The following is a 21,786-nucleotide window of genomic DNA, read 5'->3' on the forward strand; positions in this document are numbered from 1 at the left end:
GAACAAAAACATTGTTTCTGTTTTCAAAGCTTCTTTGAATGACTTTCTCTTTTCATAGAAGAAAGAAGGAAGTGCAGGGTGAGTCAAAAGTCCGTGACAACTCCTTATAAAATAAAAGGGAGTGCACATTGCAGCAATTGGTCATGGTAGTAATATGTCAGGCCTAGGGGGAAACGTTTTGGTGCAAGTCATTACAACGTCCGCCATATTGCTGACCGCCATCTTGGATCCAACCTCATTTATTTAAATTGGAAGGGGGCATGTTGGGTATGGTTTTGGGCTAGAATTTCACCAGGAATTCAGTGGTGAAGTAGATTAGAACATAAAAAGTCAAAAACGGATGAAACAAGCGGAGAATAATGTTTGCGTTGGAGTACTTGTTAATTATCTCGAGCCCTAGATTCATGTTCTGGCAATGTCTCCTTTGTGATTGCCTTTCACCAATTTCTTACTCGTCATTCATCCTTATGTCATTCGGGTTCGTTCGGCTTTGTTCGCGTGGATTCGAGGGTGGATGAAATGTATTCAAGTGGACTCTGCTTCACTTGTACTCCGCCCCAGGAGTCTATGGAGCAAGGAAACGAAAACACGTCTGCGCAAGAGGTGACTCGAGAGAGCTCGACCAATGAGCATGTGCGAAGGAATGGGATTGCGTGGAGGGGAAAACGACTGCAGTTACCAGCTGTTTGCAGCAGCGTGTACGGCTTCGATCCGCCCATTCGCCTTCTCCCCTTCTCTGATATTATTCGAGGCTTGGTCCAGAAATTCCGGATAGAGTGTAGTTACTAAGACTCAGTAGCGCCAACTTCAAATAAATTTGTGCCGACAAGGTTGACAATCAATATCATATATACATAATATCTGCACTTGTTGATAAATTTGAGAGGATAGTGTCGTGACTCCCCTTGATTCTATGCTAAGATTCTGTTTACACATGTCTTGTTCTGTTTCTCTATCTCTTTATCTCATTTTCTTTATCTCCTTTCTTCCTATGTTTATCCTTTTTATATCTATTCTTCCTGTTTCTCCATTCGGTCATTTCATTAATCTTTTTCCTACTTTTATATCTTCCGTTTCCTTCCTTCCTCTTTTTCAAACTCTGTCTTTTCATATTTTTCCTTTTCCCTTTCCTCTTTCCCTCTCTATCTCGTTTTTCATCCAATTCTCTCTTTCTTTCTTTATTTCTCCATCTTTTTGTCTACTCTTCTTTCTTTATTTCTCCATCTTTTTGTCTACTCTTCTTTCTTTATTTCTCCATCTTTCTGTCTACTCTTCTTTCTTTATTTCTCCATCTTTTTGTCTACTCTTCTTTCTTTATTTCTCCATCTTTTTTGTCTACTCTGTTTCTCTATTTCTCCATCTTTTTGTCTACTCTTCTTTCTCTATTTCTCCATCTTTTTGTCTACTCTTCTTTCTTTATTTCTCCATCTTTTTGTCTACACTTCTTTCTTTATTTCTCCATCTTTTTGTCTACCCTTCTTTCTTTATTTCTCCACCTTTTTGTCTACTCTTCTTTCTTTATTTCTCCATCTTTTTGTCTACTCTTCTTTCTTTATTTCTCCATCTTTTTGCCTACCCTCCTTTCATCTCCCTCTCTTCAAATTCCTGACTCATTCTTCTTATCTCATCTGTCTGTTTCCTTATTCATTGTGCCTGTGTATCCTCTGCTGTGATATCTATAATTCTGAAAATTATTCGTTTCACGCAAGCAGTACACTCTGTTACTAACAGCTGAGAGCTGCTGTCGCTTTCCCCCCTCCACGCAAATCTGTTTCACCGTACGTGCTCATTGGACAAGCCCTTTCGAGTCACACCTTGCGCAGAGACTTGCTTTCGTTCGCTCCAAAGATTCCGGGGACAGAGTATAGGCTAAATGACTATTGGACTAGGGTTATGTCACCCTCGCCCCAGTGGCAACACCAATTAGAAAGACGATGTAAAATATTGAAACATACAAAAATAAAGATAATTATTGTAGAATGTTCCTCTTCTTATAAGAAATCCCTCTCAAACATATTTACACTCAGCTACATGTCTAACAAATACGGACAGTCTAAAAAGACGTACGGGGATCGAACCAAGGCTTGTGACGCAATATTCCAACGCCTTTCTGCCGGACGCACACTGTTAATTAGCCACGAAACCTCACTATCATTAGGATTCATTTTAAGCCATCCCGTACGGACTAGTTCGTAACTAACTTATTTCTGAGTTGTAACACAGAGCGTGGTTCATTAGCACGTGCTGTTTTTTCCCCAGGATTTATCGTGACAGGTATGCAGAGAGCGTTACGTGTTGCGGCGTGATATAAATTAAATGTTAAAGCATACATGAACTCATGGACCTACCTTTGTCGACGCTCCATGTGAGAAGAACTGGAGGCAGCAGAAATATGAGAAGTAGAACATGCTGCCTCGTCACGTGATCCATTCTGAAAAGAGGCAGGAAAACAAATATCAGCGGTCCAATTCTTTGGCTTTTAGTGACACGTACCATTACACGTAATATTGGACTAAACACAGTCGGTACGAGGATAACGTTTTAAGAAAGGAAGTGTTTCGTTCTAACAAAATTAAATATTTAACATCTTTAGCGTATTAGTTTCGCTGCATTAAGGCAAAAGTAAAGTTACTAGTGGTCACTGCACTGTGCCTTCATGGCATATAGGAGGATTGGAGGTTGGGTCCCACACATTCACGACCACTTCTTTGGAGGTGATGTGGTCAGCACCATGCTTCGGGCACCTCTATTCCCTAAGATTATCTTCAAGTACCCACCCCTGGAATCAAACCCGGATCTCCCGTATGGCAGTCTTATCGATAGGACAACCGCGGCTCATCACCAGTCTTAAGCTGCAGAACAAAAAGGACCAAGCAGTGGCGGCGAGTGGGTTCCAAAACTGGGGGGGGAGGTGTCAAAACTGGGAGAGCAAAGACAGTATATTTCCCTTTGTAGATAAGGTTTAGCATAGTGCGGGTGCAAAAGTGGCGAAACGTGTGTGGGGGGGGGCAACTACCCCCCATCGCCCCTCCTAATCGCCGCCACTGGGACCATGGCTTCGCGGTGACGTAGTGGTAACGTCGTCGCCTTGTAATCAATGGGTCCAGGGTTCCTTCCCCGGTGAAGACATATAGTACGAGGGATGATCGAAAAAAAAGGTTACAAAGCCTATTATGGCGTATGTGTTAGACATAGCTGGAAGATCAACACACCTGATGATGGACGGCACTCAACACTAGTCCTCGATGTAATCACCTTTTTTGTTCAAGCACTTGTCACAACGGTAGATGAGGTTTTCCATACCGGTTGCACAGAAATCCGCGTCAAGTTCTCGTAGCCACCGTGAGGCAGCTCTTTTGACATCATCACATGTCAGATAATGGTGGCCAGCCAACCAAATGGTAGTCTCAGCTCATCTGATATTGAGCGTAATGTTTTTCTTCTGTCCTCACGAATACACTCATCCACAAGAGCACAGTTCAGAATTTCACCAGGAATTCAGTGGTGAAGTAGATTAGAACATAGAAAGTCAAAAACGGATGAAACAAGCGGAAAATAATGTTTGCGTTGAAGTATTTGTTAATTTTCTTGAGCCCTAGATTCATGTTCTGGCAATGTCTAATGTCTGGATATTGAGCGTAATGTTTTTCTTCTGTCCTCACGAATACACTCATCCACAAGAGCACAGTTCACGTCAGTGGTTGAGGTACTGGGCCTACCGCTGTGTCCAGGGTTGTTATTAACAATACTGGTCCGTCCTTCTTTGAAGGCACGACACCACTTCGCTACATGTTGCCTTGAAATTGTCCCCTTCCCATATACCTCCACAATCTGCCTATGAATGTCAGCAGGTGTAGTGTTTTTGGCCCACAAAAACCGCACCACTGCCCTCACTTCTACTCTTGACCAATTTTCTAGACGAGTCACCATTTTAAATGTCCGCTTCTCGGGTATACATGGTCAGAATCCGAAGTCCTCAAACTCGCAACATGACAAACATGTTATTAATTTACACATAAAGTTTTGTTAAGTTACAGTGAATCAAACAAAAGTTATATGCTTTGTAACCTTTTTTTCCGTTAATCCCTCGTAGTTCGGAACTTACATTAAACTGTAGGTCCAGACCCGATTAGCCTATCTGTACATAAAGAGACCTTACAACGACAACTCAAATAGGATCAGTGTCTTAGTAACCATGGATTGATCCAACTGTTCGAAAAAATCGACACGTGATTCCCTACAGGGAGGAAAAAAAAGGGTTGTGCAATATTTCCAAGCAAACCTAATGACTGTCAAAATAGCTTTCGGTTATTAGTTCGTTCTGTAATACATGTGCGGATATATGAAACAATTTTCCATTGATGGGGGTGATTACAATTGTACATTAGCGTGTTCACGTGACCTTTTTCGGTGGCGAGAAGGATGCATTACCGGAACAAATGAACATCGCGGCACATTCGACCCCAGGGCGCACTTCCGCCCTTTATGCGTGCGTATTAAAGACTGAACGAACTTACGCGCATGCGCGGTTTGGGAGCAATGGGGAGTGGTATCCATTTTCGTTACGACGTTAATGGCAAGAGTACGCGAGGACGTAACGCCAATGCTTAATTACGAATCCTGTAAATAGCGAACACGGATTAATTGAGAGGAATTCCTACACCGCCATGATACTACATAAAGATTGCGCTCTCGACTGAAACCGCGCCCGGACGAACTCAAAAGGCGCCCCTGAAAATATTCCTTACCCCGTATGAGGGCTTTTGTTGCCAGGATTCTCTCGTTCTGAGGAATTTAATTATTTTCGACGCTCTAATCTCAGCTGTGCTCCAACTGACTGCACGCAGCATCCCATTTCCCTTCTATCTGGACCAGTGTTGCTTCTGGTTGCTCTCAGGAATCGTCTCTGATCTCCCGTCTCGCTTTGATTCCTTGAGAGAAGCGGTCATTTTTATCTCAGATAGATTCCTCTGCCACCTCCCACCACAGGCACCGGTGCGCTGATCTGCATTCAGATGCTGGTATCTATGTTTGGGTAGCATCAGGAGAAGAGGTGGCATCGGCTGAGGACGTGAAACTGGAATTTGTTTCCAGTGCAGACACTGAACTTCATGTCTACCTACTTATTATTATTTAGCGTCGATTTTCTTCCACTTTGGGCTAGTCGTGACGACGGGTATGAGTGATGATTAAATGCAATTGATGAAGGGATACGCCCAGGCTGGGAATCGAACCCGAAACCTTCGTTGGCGAGATCGAAACGTTGACCACTTAACGGCCTCGGCCACCGAAATGACTGTGTGTACCTAGGCATCAAATATGACAGTCCGTATCTATGCGTAGACAAAGACAGTCTGTATCCACGCGTAGTAATAGACAGTCTGCATCTATGCGTAGACAAAGACAGTCTGTATCTACACATATCTACATGTAGCCATAGACAGTCTCTATTCACGCGTAGCCATATATAGTCTGTAACCACGCGTAGCCATAGACAGTCCACATCTATGCGTAGATAAAGACAGTCTGTATCCACGCGTAGCCATAGGCAGTCTGCATCTATGCGTAGACAAACAGTCTGTATCTACACGTATCTACACGTAGCCATAGACAGTCTCTATTCACGCGTAGCCATAGACAGTCTGCATCTATGCGTAGACAAAGACAGTCTGTATCTACACGTATCTACACGTAGCCATAGACAGTCTCTATTCAAGCGTAGCCATAGACAGTCTGTAACCACGCGTAGCCATAGACAGTCCACATCTATGCGTAGATAAAGACAGTCTGTATCCACGCGTAGCCATAGACAGTCCGCATCTATGCGTAGATAAAGACAGTCTGTATCTACACGTAGCCATAGACAGTCCGCATCTATGCGTAGACAAAGACAGTCTGTATCCACGCGTAGCCATAGGCAGTCTGCATCTATGCGTAAACAAACAGTCTGCGTCTACACGTAGCCAAAGGCAATCTGCATCTACACATAGACAAATACAGTCTGCAACTACGGAGAGACAAGGACAGTCCACATCTATGCGTAGACAAAGACAGTCTGTATCCACGCGTAGCCATAGACAGTCCGCATCTATGCATAGACAAAGAGAGTTTGTATCCACACGTATCCATAGACAGTTCGCATCTATGCGTAGACAAAGGCAGTCTGTATCCACGCATAGCCATAGACAGTTCGCATCTATGCGTAGACAAAGACAGTCTGTATCCATGCATAGCCATAGACAGTCTGCATCTATGCGTATCCGCAGATAGTCTGCGTCTACACGTAGCCAAAGGCAATCTGCATCTACACGTAGACAAAGACAGTCTGCAACTACGGAGAGACAAGCACAGTCTACAAGTACGGGTAGACAAGGACAATTACAACTACGGGTAGCCAAGGACAGTCTGCATCTACGCGTAAACAAAGACAGTTCGCATCTACGCGCAGACAAAGACAACTTGCATCTATGCGTAGCCAAAAACAATCTCCGCACAAAGAGAGTTTCCACTACGTATAGAGAAAAACAGTTTACATCTACGCGTAGATAAAGACAGACTGCATTTACACGTAGACAAATATAGTCTCATCTACGCGTAGACAAAGACTGTCTGCATCTATGGGTAGGCTAAGATAGTTTGTATCTACTTGTAAAAAACAAGAGTGTCTAGGCGTAGGCAACGACAGGCAACATTTACGAGTGAACAACTATAATATACTTGCAAACTTTGCAAATAAGTCGTACAAGAATTTAGCTTTTAAAAATCAAGAGTTAAAGTAGTTCAAATAATTGTGGGACAACCTGTATAATAAATGATACTTCATTTTCGGTTTTTCTAAAATCAATGGTTGCATATAGCTGAAGTAAATTGCATAAAGGATCGTAATGCTTCCGCTTTTAATGGGTACAATACACGGCTAACATCTGGGCTTCTATTTCAGGAAAGTTCCCTAAGTACACTACAAAGAAACCTCTCCTTCGAATCTCCCGAAGCAAACTTTTAAAACAATTTATTTATCTTGGCTGTTGACTGTTCAAAATTCTAGGAGTGTGCGGGATAACAAGTTGACAGACGGGGAACGTATACCGACCCAAACTTCTTTCTTCTTCGTTTGCGAATTATTCTCGTCTTTTCCCTCTATCCTTCAGCTCTTCCTCTGCCATTTGGAGCGGGAAACGAGGAAACACTCTGTGAGAGGAATTGAGGCTTTTTGGAGGATCCTCATATCAGTTTCTGGAGAATTGTTTGGGAATGTTGTCTTCTCTCTCTTTCTTTCTATTCACCCGTTCTCTCGGAAACTCTCTCTCTTTCCAGAATCTTCTCTTTTTCTCTTGCGTGTTCTCTGTTTCTCTTTCTTTCCGTAATCTTAATTTCCTCGTGCACTCTTTATTTACAGAGCGCTATCCCTCTTTCTTCCTTTAATTCTTATTTCTTTTCCCTTTTCTGCACTTTCGATTTCTCTTACATTCTCCATTTACTTCTCTTTTGCCTCTTTCTTTTCCGCACTTCCCCTCATGATAAATCTATTTTTCTTTGACTCTTCTTTGTCTCTCTTTTCTGTAATTTCGTTCTCAATCTCTCTCTCTCTCTTTCTCTATATTACTCTATTTCATCTCTTTCTTTTCTGCACTTTCGTTCTCGCTCTTTATCTATTTCACTCTTGTTCCTCTCCCTTTTCCGCAGCTTCGCTCTCGATTTTTTTATCATTCTCTATTTCACTCTTCATCCTCTCCATTTTCCGCTCTTCCGCTTTCAATTTCTCTCTTTTTCTATATTTCACTCTTCTTTCTCTCTCTCCTTTCCGTACTTCGGCTCTTTCTCTATTTCACCCTCTCTTCCTTTCATTATTCTTTTTTTTCTCTTTTCTGCACTTTCGATTTCGCTTTCTCTCACATTCTCCATTTCACTCTTTTTCCTCTTTCATTTCCGTACTTCCCCTCATGATATCTCTATTTTTCTTTGACTTTTCATCGTCTCTCTTTTCTGTAATTTCGTTCTCGATCTCTTTCTCTATATTACTCTATTTCTTACCTTTCTTTTCCGCACTTTCGTTCTCTATTTCTCTCTCTCTCTCTCTCTCTCTCTCTCTCTGTCTGTCTCTCTCTATTTCACTCTTGTTCTTCTCTCTTTTCCGCAGCTTTGCTCTCGATTTTTCTATCTTTCTCTATTTCACTCTTCATCCTCTCCCTTTTCCTCTTTCTTTCGCTTTCAATTTCTCTCTTTTTCTATATTTCACTCATCTTTCTCTCTCTCCTTTCCGCACTTCGGTTATTTCCTTATTTCACCCTTCTTCCTCTCTCAATTTCCACCCTTTGCTCTCGATTCCTCTCTCTCTATCTCTAGTTTATGTTGTGAGCTCCTTCTCTACTTTTCACGCATGTTCCTTCTATATTTCTCTTTTTGGGGTTTAAGAGGTGACCTTCATTGAAACACCTAAAAGTCAATTTTACTTCCACGTAGTACACCCTATGTTGCAGGTCAACGAGACGCTGGCGCCTGGATCCACCCTCTGTGAGACTTAAGTAGTTCATATACCTGTATGTTCGTGATGTCCCTTCATCCATTTTATCTTATGACCATTCGTTGCGATTAGCGAAAGTGGCAGAAACGCGGCGTTTAAATACTAAACCATTCAAATCTAATTCTTCCTTTTTCTTTCACTTTTCCTTATCTTCTCCTAAAGCTCCGTGTATTCTTCTTTCACTTTCTCGAGTTCTCTTAGTGTCTCTTTCTCCTCCGTCTCCTAAGCACTCTCTTCTCTCTTTTTCTCTTCCCCGTTTTCTATTTCTCTCTGTTCTTATCTTTCTACCGTTTTCCCTTTTTTGATCTAATTCTTTTCCTCTCTTTTTATCCTTCTCTCTCTTTGTATTCTATGCACTGTCTTTGCTCCTCCCTTTTCTTTCTACTCTTGCAATCTTCTTCTCTCTGTATTCTCTTCCATCCTCTGTCTCTTCTCTTGGCCTCTTGCTTCTCTCTTTTTCTTATTTCCTTCTCTCCCCCTCTCTCTGTTTTCTAAGCACTATCTTTTTCTCTTTCGGTCTAGCTATCTCTCTCTGGCTGTCTATGTTCCCGCTTTCTCTTTCTGTCCCTTCTTATACTTTCTCCATGTTCTCGCGCACCCTATGTTTCATTCTTGCGCCTTCTCTGTTTCTGTCTCCCAGCATCTCTTCGTCCTTCTCTGGATCTCCTGTTGTTGATACTGTACGAGCGAAAGAAGCCAAGGGGAGGTCTGTTTTTCGTCAGAGCTAGAATGTCATTAGTTTCATACGTGCTTCTCGAGAGCAGAGGAAAAAAAATAAAAGATAAAGGGAATAAGGAAACATTTCCGAGAAGCTGCAACAAGTTTTTCCCCCAAGAAAGTTTCCTCGTCAGTCTCCGCAGAAAGGAGAAGTGGCAAGTTCTCTGGCGATGAAGGCATCACGTGGAAATGCAATTTGTCCCTTTGCCCCATTCGTCTATTTTCCCTGCGATATCTCTCTCTCTCTCTCTCTCTCTCTCTCTCTCTCTCTCTCGCTCGCCTATTATTGCAGACTGCGGAGGATGTAAAAAAAAAGCAAATTGAAAAGAGCTTTAAGGTTGCATTGGGAGAAGTCGCTGAAATCCGTGCTTCAGCCTGGTGCCTGCAGATAAGAAGCTAGTGTATCCAACTTCATATACGAGGGTATGCCGAGAACTGGTTACCAAATTCGTCGTTTGATCCGAATTATTTGAAATTCGCTTCTCTACTTAAACGGGCTGCTTGTTTTCCAACTGGCTGATTTTGCCGGATAGATCGTGTCCTATTTACGGTACTGCTTTCCCTACTGACCACTGGCAGTAGTCCAGAAGCACTGCCAATTAAACGTAATTTTTGCCTCATACATGGGCCACCTTCTCCATTGGCTGCTGACCTTGTGAGCTTTATTTATCTTCCAATCGTGTACAAGGGTGAGCGAACTGGAAAGGGTGGCGATCTGACTTGCGAATGGAGCCCTGAACAGCGGACCAATTTCGCTTAATATGCCCGCTTGGTTGCCGGGTCAGGTTTCCCTCCTTCCCCCGCCTAGCAAGTCAGCGAGTAGGAACTCTCTTCCTGGCTTTTGAGCCAGCAAGCGCCCATCGGTAACTGGCAGGCCTTGAAAACTTCCAAAGATCTACTTGTCTTATCCGCCAGAGAACTCTTTTTCCGGTTGTGCACAGTTTCCAGATACAGGGTGACAATTAATGAACTATATGAAATAAAACGGAAATTGTACATGTAAATGGCACTACAGACAGACATTCGGATTTAGGTTATGACATGTTCGATATGTCTGCCATCTCTGGCGATGATGTGGGGCACACGAACAGCAAAATTCTGCATGACCCGCTGAAGTGTCGAAATATCGATGACCTCCCGAATGGCAGTTTTCAGCTCGGCAATGCTTTTGGGGTTATTTCTGTCCACCTTGTCCTTAACATAGCCCCCTTCCAGTGGCCTCTGGGTGCCCCAGAGCCAGAATGCGGTCCCCAAAATACTCCTCCAGGACATTTTCACTTGCAAATGACCGACATCAACACGTTGCATGCGCATACGCATACGAATTCCCATCATGCCCTGTGGCCAGCCACGCAGTTTGGACGTCATCTCGCGAACCGTTCAGAAATTATGACGGTTTTATTTTCATTAATTGCCACCCTGTACATGAGTCATGCAGCCACTGTTGCCAACGTTTATATTCTAAACTGTTCAAGGAGAACTTGAAATGTTCATCACGTATAATCAATTTGCAATTGCAGAGATTTCTTCCGTTGTAAACAACATTTGTATTAGGGGCCTCACCGATGGTGCAGTGGTAACGCCATTGCCTTGTAATCAAGTGGCCTCGGGTTCGATACCCGGTGGAGGCACATAGTGGTTCGGATCCCACTCTAAACTGTAGGTCCAGTCCCGATTAGCCTTACTATGCATAAAGTGGACTTAAAACATACAATCAAATCAAATCAACATATGTATTACTGACACCTGTAACGGAGTTCGAAACAAGTTACGCAAAAAATGCCATCGTAACATTCTGTGGCTGGTTGTTGCTCTATATTAAACTATTTTTCGAAGAACTTGTGCAATTTTGCTGAATTAGTTGCTCAAGATATCCCCTCCTCTCTTTGAAAAGTTATACAATTCCTGACTTGCTAAGCGTTTTTATCCCCTCCAGAGCACATAGATCGGCTGTTTTGTTTTCGTAAATTTCACTTTGAAGGGAATTTTATCCTCAATTTAGGTGCAATGTAGTGCTTACATAACCAGTACCTTTGTGACATCACGTTATGCTTAACACTAAGGTACAGGGGTCCATAAAAAATACCACAACTTCAGTGTTTACACTACAAAAGGTTTATGCATCTGTATTTCAACAAATCGTCGTTATCCCACGTTGTTGCGAGTTATCTAGTTCTACAGACCGCAACGTTAGTAACACAATGTAAAGTAATTGTTAGTTAATATCTTGAGACGGGTGAAACTAGCCGGTAGCGTTGGCCCACATATTTTAACAAGACAAACGACGCAAAAATGAAATAGAGAACATTTATGATTTCCAGTTCAGCAAAATGATATAAAATGAACATAATACACAAATCTATATTTCAAGACCCTCAAAGCAAATTTACAGAATATGTTGGTTGGTTGGTTGAGTTGGTGTTTTAAGTCCACTTTATGCACAGTAAGGCTAATCGGGACTGGACCTACAGTTTAAAGTGGGATCGGAACCTGTAAGTGCTTCCACCGGGTATCGAACCCGGGACCCCTTGATTACAAGGCGAGGACGCTGCCACTGCGCCATCGGGGAGGCCTAGAGAATATGTGATCTTCGGTTTGACATAATAATGAAACATTCTTATGGGAATTTATGAATTTGAGACGTTACTATATCTAACAGTTACACAACTTCAAGACCCCTGCGACTAACGTAAATTCAAATGTCTCCACGCGTACTGAAATTTAATGCATGAATTGACACTGCTAATGTGCAATTTTGTTATCCTTCATGATCTTGTCAGATCTTCCAAATTGATGCATATTTAGTGCATCACACGGAACATAAGCTGATGAAAGTGCCCTTTTATGCATTCTGTATGTATTTTGACACACCATAAAGTGCATAATTTGAAGTTTATGCACGTTAATGTGTTATTGGAGTCAACATACACGTATATGTGGGTAGCAAAAAAAGTAGTGGCAACACTGTCAGGAAAAGGTGATAACACTGTTCATGTGCTATCAGGCAGTGAGCAATGTCACCATGCTGATGTGTGCAGTGTCAAAAGTGGCCGGTACAGCGAGTGCTGTGGTGTATATACGATGTTGGAATGAACACCATTTTGTGTACTGCTCTAAAACATGTTTACAAAGGTATAACAGTGATTGTGGATCAAAATCCAGGTTGCCTGTGGGAAAAATGTAAGCAAGACTTGCATGAAGCCTGTGGCAAAAATACCTAGCCGTATCTGATGGTTGCATAATGGGTAAGTGCATTTCATTAGAAGGTTGCGATGCGTCCGTGAGAACTGCCTCAACATGAGGAAAATTGCATCATGCTGGGTTCCCGATATTGTCACTGTTGTGCAACCATCAGTTATTGTTGCTTCTGGCCTCATGCAAGTTTTGATCACATTCTTGTGCATTTTTACCATGATCAAACCTGGATTTTGATCCACAATCACTGTTCTACCTTTGAAAACATGTTTTAGAGCAGTACAGAAAATGGTGTTCATTCCAACATCGTACATACACCACAGCACTCGCTGTACCGACCACTTTTGACACTACACACATCAGCATGGCTTCAAACTGACATTGCCCACTGCCTGATAGCACATGCACGGTGTCATTACCTTTTCCTGACAGTGTTGCCACTACTTTATTTACAACCCACGTATGTGTCAATTGACACGTTTTGTGGTTTGTGTGTGGTCTACCCCAGAGTACGAACCACTCCTTTATATATTTCAGAAAGAGTATTTCATTAATTGGATCATGCCATTTTTTATGTAGGCGTTATTCCTTTTGTAATATTTTGTATATACATATATTTAATCACTAAATAAATAGTCTTTATAAGGTACCTGAACTCAATATGGCCTACCTAAGGTTTGCAATTCTTTCTAGTGGTTTACAAAGTCAGAGAGATCAAACTAGTGGCAAGATTCAAAAGAGGGAACATTTCTGTACATTTCCTGAAAATTTGAGCCAATTGCAAATAATAAAATGGGTGCAGGAAAGATTTTACTAAAAAGTTACGTTTAGGCCATATTGAGTACATATTTATCCAATATGGCCTAGTCATATATTTTTTTCTTTCACATCAAAATATCCAACAGAAATTGTAAAGAAAGTACAACTATGTTGTTTTTAAAGGTAGATGAGTATATTGATAAATTTACATTTTATTTACATAATGACATGAGATTTGCACAAACCAATAAACAAGGGAGTGTCACATGTCACAACTGTTACGAGAAGACCATGATTACACATCACAGTCTGAGATAATGAAAGGTGCTTTATCATGCTTAGTGAGTTCCACACACACTACGTGAACATAAGATCAACAAATGTCACATTTGCGCATGTCTTTTACGATATATTCCTATTTAGGCCATAATGAGTACACCTTACGTGGTGTTCTCTTTTCCATCGTTATAAACAGTATTTTAGATTAGAGTCTAAAGTGAATACATTGTTGCAAAGTACAAATGATGAGCTATCATAATATGTACTAGAGATATAAACTCCTATCACTTGGAAGATGTAGTAGGTATTAACTTTACTATACAATATTAGATTACGTAGAACACAATCACGAGGTTCAGCTATTTCGCTTCTTTGTCTTCAAGTTACTGTACTTTAGGTTCACTCAACAAGTTCAATCACGTTGTTCGGATAGTCTAAATGACATACTAGCGTCATCTGTTGAATTAACCATGTAACTACTTGGAAACACCACATAGGACATATTGGGTACTGTACCCCGTACCAGCTAACTGTAGACCAGGCGAACGAGAACAAGTCTCTGCGCAAGAAGTGACGGGAGACGGCTCCACCAATGAAGAGTGAGAGAAACGGGATTGCGTAATGGACGACGGGAGTTACCCGCTTTTCCAGGTTTGCTCTGTCAGTGTTGCAAACTTTTGAAACCGATAATACCGTACATACATGGCAAACGGACCGTATTTTTGTCTACAGGTCCGTACGCTTGGATTAAGGATTTCTTAGGGATATATTAGGGATAAAACAACAAATGCAAATTTTGACAAGCCGTGCATTTGGCGTCAAAAGTTTGAAATTTCTGTACATGCACGCGTACGGTAACGGTTGGCAACGTTGCGCTTTAACCACTCGATTTCCGTCCTACTCCGCTACCGCTATGCGCGGCTCTGCTCTACAGTTAGCTGCGACAGGATATAGGCCATATTGGGTTCAGGTGTCTTATCTATTCTTAAACTGAACGTCTGGGCTATCATTGAAGAAGAAACTGAGTTTTTCCAATATTCATGCTAAATAATATAACATTGTTTGTATGGTAATTATTCAATGTCTTTTAATTCGATCGGACCGCCCTTTGTTAGTGTTTATATTATAATGCAAACAATTTGCCTGGGGAAGTAACGGAAACACATAACAGGTAGAGCAATGAAGGTTACTCCCTCTGAAAGGCAAGTACATAAAGCAATAGTACATATACACCTCTCACAAAAAGTTTGGAATATCGTTATATTAGGGATCAAGTGATATGCTCAGTCTTGGAATGCAACAACACATGGCATCTGTCTCTCTGCTGGACGTTCTTGTCTTTCACACACACACACACACACACACACACACACACACACACACACACACACCCCACACACACACACACACAGGCTTGTAGATAGAATTTTATTTTGAGGGGGGATCATCCCTAATCAGCACGGGCTTTGCCAGAAATATTTGTAGAGGGGTCAGGCCATAGATTTTACAACAATAACGTTTATAAGTTTTTATGAATATACCAATTTCAATCCAAATTTATTGTTATTACATAAATAGAGACATTTTGCTACTCGATCCACCGTATCAGTAAATATCTAACGTTTTCAATGTAATGCAGTTTTTAGTGTGCTTATAACTTTATTTCTGTTATTAACAATAAAAATAGCATTAAAATTAGATATTTGTAGAATTTAAGGGGGCTTCAGCGTCCTTAGTTCTCCTGGTTACATGCCTGCGCGCGCGCGCGCACACACACACACACACACGCACCCTCCCCCCCCACACACATATATATATATATATATATATATATATATATATATATATATATATACATATATATATATATATATATATATATATATATTACAGGTTTCTCCATGGTCTGGAACATAACATACACACACACACATATATATATACCTGTATATTACATCTCCCTTGTCTCTGGAACATAACGATGAAAAACCGCGATTTTTAATAACTGACTCACCGGGCCTTTGCAAAGGAAAAAGCTACACGATATAAAACCGGGATAATTTTCACATACATAAATTAGCTTAAAATTAAGTTGGAAAAGTGTAAATATTTATAGACTCATAATTGCTTCGTGTGTCCCAAAATTGCATTTGGCACACGGACTACGTGCAGGCAGCAACGTGAAGCTGATTGGATGCCATGGGGACGGGAATTCCCCAACGACACCATATACACCGTGTTTTTTTCAACACACATGGTTTCGTTTTTTTTGTATGTGTGTGCGAGGCAGTCATTCAACAGCCAGAGAGGTTGCGTTTGGGGCGAGGGAGGGGGGGAGTTGAAAATAGAAAATGTTTCCTATAATTAAGTAACGAATTTACACATTATGTAAAAACAAACTTGTTGTATGTTATTATTTCTTATCGCGGAGTAATGTTATTTTTTTTTCTATCATTCAGATAGAGTACTGAATGGCCATTTTATACTGAAACAGTAACAGGATAAAGCGACTATGGGGCTCACTCAGCCTCTAAATCAATGGCTACCTGGGGACAACCCTTTGACGTAAAGGAAAGGCGGACGGAGCGTGGTGCTGATCACATCACGTCCAAAATGGCGGAGATCAAGAATGTGGGGGGTCTACCCCCGCACCCCCTAAATGTGTCTTCATGACACGGTTCCATATGCGCGGGGAACTTTACCCTTACAGTAACAGAAGGAAGACAACAAAAATAACAATGAAAGAATAGATTACAATATGGTAAATAAATTGTTAACAATTATCGGAAACTGTGCTCTGGAAAGAATATGCTAACATTTGGAGGTACGTTATTACATGAGAGAGGAATCCTGTAGAAAGAGACTGCTGTAGAAGGGAGGGCCTTGTAGTGGGATTGTGAAAGAGATTTAGGTTGTGGGTTAGCTGGGTGGGGACTCGTAGATCAAAATTGGTAAACCATAAATTGATGATTTTATGCAAATATTCCATGTCTGCTAATTCGCGACGAGTGTGTGGTAGTTAGATAAGACAGATATGATATATGTCTTGTGGAGGTGCCTCAGAGAAGGTATTCTGTGGCGAGCAATGGCGAGGAAAAAGTTAAGGACAGAATAAATCCTGGAGAGATTCGTTTTTGAAGCCATGGTCCAGATAGGGAAGATAAGGAATTTCTGAAAATGTAACGACAGAAGAAATTTAATAAAACTTCCTTCATCTCCAAGATTTGCAGCAAAAGCACTTGGTACACTACAAGTGACTTTAATCTCACGTGACTATAGCATATGTGGAAAACACCCTTTGTTTTCGAATACCACTTTTTCATAGATTCATTTTTCAGTTATGTATATCGATATATTGAAGTTTGGTTTGGAAGTATACCTTTGAAGAAATGGGGATATGATTTCATTGGCGACGAGACCTCGCAACGTAGCCATTAACGGGACGTAGCAACGGAGTTATCAACAGGACCTAGCAACAGAGGAAACAAATGACCTAGTAACGGATTTATTTAGTGGGAGGTAGCAACAGAGGAAACAAAGGACTTAGGAACGCAGCTATCAAAGGACATAGCAACGGAGCTATCAAAGGACATAGAAACAGAGCCGACAAAGGAAATAGCAACGGATCCATGAAGGACCTATCAACGGAGCTATCAAAGGACATAGCAACGGAGCTATCAAAGGACATAGCAACGAAGCCAACAAAGGAAATAGCAACGGATCCATGAATGACCTATCAACGGAGCTATCAAAGGACATACCAACGGAGATATCAAAGGACATAGCAACGAATCTATAAAGGACATAGAAACGGAGCTATCAAAGGACATAGCAACGGAGCCAACAAAGGAAACAGCAACTGATCCATGAAGGACCTAGCAACAGAGCAAACGAAGCACATAGCAACGGAACAATGACGGAAATGATGTTTGGTAATTAATATTTCCTGATTGAGAACTGCAATTTTGTTCATTGATTATGAACATCAGGAAATACGTAGTTGCATGAGTGATTTCGGGTGTTGAGTTCTGTGATACTTTTAATATCTGCATAGTGCAACACTGACAGGTTTCCGTATCAGTTTAGTGTATAACTTCACTTTATATCACAATTATAACAATAACAGAACTGCTGGGGTGGCCTGTACGGCACTGGTGCTAGTATCAAATTACAGCAGAAGAAGCTCTTGGAGAATAATAGAGCAAGCTTGTCAGGGCCTGCAGTTTCCCGCGAGATTCATTCATTTTTCAAAGCACACCCGCCCCCTCGTTTCCAAGTCTCCACCCCTTTCATACTCTCATCTCGCTTCTCCTTACTTTCTTATCAAATTACGATCTCAATATGTCTGCGATCCTATTAAAGCTGTTACAGCCTTGTACTCTTCTCTGCACGCGCTCTCTTAGCTGATGCTTCCGTTTATCTTATCGCTCTCGCTTTCTCTAATTACCTCTTGGCACTGTTATCTTGCCTCTTTATGCTAGAGTTGCAGCATCTCCTTGGATACGTATTTACCTTAAGGAAGGATGATCTGCAAACAAATGACTTAAGTTTAATAAGGTATCAATTTAAAAAATGGGAACCCAAGTGCTAGCGTCACCTGCTGGTAATCCGAGTCGCCCGAGTTCGAAATGTATTTCGTCGGATTTCCTTCAATTGTTATAATGCTGATTAACCTCCAGGAACTAGCGAGGAAATCTGAAACCTTAGTGTGAAATTTCCCAAATTATTTACTCATTTTACGAACTTTATGAAACTGGGACGAACATCAATTTCAGTTAGCATAAGCCACAGCGCCACGAGTGGCAGGAACGAGAACTAAACACACAAACATATGATTGATTTACTTTAAAGTATTTCGCTTTTCTAGGCACTGATAGCGTTTTTGCCTTGTAATCAAGGGGTCCCGGGTTCGATACCCGGTGGAGGCACAAGTTGTTCGTTTCCCACTTTATACTGTAGGTCCAGTCCCGATTAGCCTTACTGTGCATCAAGTGGACTCAAAACACCAACTGAAACCAAAACTTCGCTTTTCTGCCACTTCTGGCTAATCGCGAAGATGAGGATGACATGAAGGAACAACCACAAACATATAGGGACAAGGCAACACGAGTGCCACAGGGGATTATACTGGTTGTGAGACACCAGAGCCTCGTTAGTTTGCAAAATGCAATCCAGGGTGTACTACATGGACGAGAGGTTGACATTTGCATGTCTTCCGAAAATGCCACCCCTAAAAACGAGACAAATGAAGCTTAGCAATTGTAGGGAATCAGCCTCCAAAGTAAGCTGAAATAAGTTTCATGCACACCGTAGTATGACCGAATCAGAGTGGTAAGAAGTTTCCAGGATTCATGTCGTAGTTAAAATGAGATAAGCCTGAAATTCTGACTTGAAATTGCTTTTTGACGAACCTGGCAACCTTGTTCACGGTTTCTGAACATTTCAATGCATCTGGCAACACTGACGAAATTATACTATTTTACTCAACAACGAATGAATTCGCTCCAAATCCCATTTGCAGGGTTGCCAAAAACGGCTGCTTTCGTTACGGTCCGCGCGCAAGAGACAGAAGACCGAGCTCGAAATAAAAGAGAGAGAGAGAGACAGAGGGAGAGAGAGAAAGAGGGGAAATGAAATTTTTTAATTGTCGTATTGCAATCCCAGCAGTAACATTTGAAACTTCAGCTACATAGAGGAGGAGAGGAGGGGAGGGGGAGAGAAAGAAACATTGTCACGTGAACTTGCGGATTCAACTTCTCCTCACGGCAGTCTTTTAGTTCGAGTTACGTCGTATTAGCCGCATTTAACCGCAATGAATGATGGGATGGGAGGGAAATGGGTATTACGTCACTTATTACGTGAAGAGGGTCCTTTGGGTGTCGTAGGAGCAGAAATGGGAGATGTCCCTCAGAAGAGGAAAGCCTAAGTGCGGAGACCGGCCGGCTGTTAATGGGATATCTTCTGCTACGGATGCTGTGTAGATTGCTCTAGAGTTGGAGAAAATTAAGAGAACAGAAAAAAATTAAAAATGGGGAGCATTATCAGGATGTTATAATCTCTCTGTCCTAAAGATGGTCTATGAAAGTTTCTCCAAATTCTTAGTTCTTATATTGACTGCTAGGAATGCTTACTGCGTCGTGAAGAAGTGAAGATGAGAAAAAACTTGCAGTTATTGTGAAGACCTGGCTACGGCTACGATGTTTATGAAAAGTCAATATTTCTGGACATAGATTGCTTGCTTCATTTAGTTTATTTTACCTCGTTTTCTGCCACTTTTGGCTAATCGCGAAGATGAGGATGAGCGCTGGTATGATGAAATTCATGAAGGGACACTCACATGACCAGACCGGGATTTGAACCCAGTACCCCTGGCGTCGTAGCGAGCTGTGCTAACCACCCCAGCAGGGAGGTCGGTTTTTTCTGCACCTTGAAGATAATATTCAACACAATAGCGATCCGGGGTAATCCTTGATCAAGGTGTCGAACTCCGTGGTGGAGTGGTTAGCGCACCACGCTTCCATGCGAGGGGACCCTGGTTCGAATCCCGACCTAGGCACGGGTTTCCTTTGTATATGTCCCTTTACGAATTTCATGATATCATCATTCATCCTCATCGTCGCGATTAGCGATTAGCGACGCGAAAATCAAGTCACTTGTGACTTACTTTACAACCTGCCGTATCGAAAGATTGGGGAAAAATATTGTGATTTTCCGTTATTATTACCATCTCGTTTATATTATTATAATCGTCTCTAGTCTAGTTCGTGTTTATTAATTTGAAACTTATTTCTATCCGCTGTTACCCCTTCTTCATATTTGGTCGCTTTTTTCGCGTTTTCCAGACTTTCTCGATGGCGTAGTGGTAACGTCGTCGCGTTTTTCTCAAGGGGGCTCCGGGTTCGATATCCATGGAGGGAAATAGTGGTTCGGATCCCACTTTAAACCAGGGTTGTTAAAGGCCCAGAAAACCCATAAATTCCAATGGGTTCTATTGGGTTCCGCTGCAGGACCGGAATCTTTTTTCTAGCATAATTTAAATTCGGTCCATGTTACGTATTGTTTCATTGAAAAAAGGTATTTAAATTGATGTGAGGAAAAACATTCCCGGGCATAACCTAAATTCTTCCGGAAAAAAGGTTCCTGGACCGAATTGAAATTCATTCAGAAAAAAAGTTCCTGGACCGTATTTAAATTCATTCAGAAAAAAAGGTTCCTGGACCGTATTTAAATCCATTCAGAAAAAAAGGTTCCTGGACCGTATTTAAATCCATTCAGAAAAAAAGGTTCCTGGACCGTATTTAAATCCATTCAGAAAAAAAGGCTCCTGGACCGTATTTAAATCCATTCAGAAAAAAAGGTTCCTGGACCGTATTTAAATCCATTCAGAAAAAGGTTCCTGGACCGTATTTAAATTCATTCAGAAAAAAAGGTTCCTGGACCGTATTTAAATCCATTAAGAAAAAAAGGTTCCTGGACCGTATTTAAATCCATACAGAAAAAAGGTTCCTGGACCGTATTTAAATCCATTCAGAAAAAAAGGTTCCTGGACCGTATTTAAATCCATTCAGAAAAAAGGTTCCTGGACCGTATTTAAATCCATTCAGAAAAAAGGTTCCTGGACCGTATTTAAATTCATTCAGAAAAAAAGGTTCCTGGACCGTATTTAAATCCATTCAGAAAAAAGGTTCCTGGACCGTATTTAAATCCATTCAGAAAAAAAGGTTCCTGGACCGTATTTAAATCCATTCAGAAAAAAAGGTTCCTGGACCGTATTTAAATTCATTCAGAAAAAAAGGTTCCTGGATCGTATTTAAATCCATTCAGAAAAAAAGGTTCCTGGACCGTATTTAAATTCATTCAGAAAAAAAAGGTTCCTGGACCGTATTTAAATTCATTCAGAAAAAAAGGTTCCTGGACCGTATTTAAATTCATTCAGAAAAAAAGGTTCCTGGCCCGTATTTAAATCCATTCAGAAAAAAAGGTTCCTGGACCGTATTTAAATTCATTCAGAAAAAAAGGTTCCTGGACCGTATTTAAATCCATTCAGAAAAAAAGGTTCCTGGACCGTATTTAAATCCATTCAGAAAAAAAGGTTCCTGGACCGTATTTAAATTCATTCAGAAAAAAAGGTTCCTGGACCGTATTTAAATCCATTCAGAAAAAAAAGGTTCCTGGACCGTATTTAAATCCATTCAGAAAAAAAGGTTCCTGGACCGTATTTAAATTCATTCAGAAAAAAAAGGTTCCTGGACCGTATTTAAATTCATTCAGAAAAAAGGTTCCTGGACCGTATTTAAATTCATTCAGAAAAAAAG

The 21,786-nt window shown here is 41.2% G+C and overlaps 1 protein-coding gene across 1 annotated transcript in view; it reads right to left on the reverse strand.

Moving 5' to 3' along the window:
• LOC145979413 (lachesin-like) overlaps window positions 1-21,786 on the reverse strand; it is a 287,347-nt gene that overhangs the window by 180,168 nt on the left and 85,393 nt on the right. Inside the window, exon 2 of the mRNA XM_083112296.1 lies at window positions 2,349-2,431. Within this exon, the coding sequence (XP_082968422.1) occupies window positions 2,349-2,430 (82 nt within the window). The 5' untranslated portion in view covers window position 2,431. The remainder of the gene's footprint in view (window positions 1-2,348; window positions 2,432-21,786) is intronic.

This window comes from Lepisma saccharinum, chromosome 26, assembly GCF_977018435.1.
Source record: "Lepisma saccharinum chromosome 26, izLepSacc3.1, whole genome shotgun sequence".
NCBI lineage: Eukaryota > Metazoa > Arthropoda > Insecta > Zygentoma > Lepismatidae > Lepisma > Lepisma saccharinum.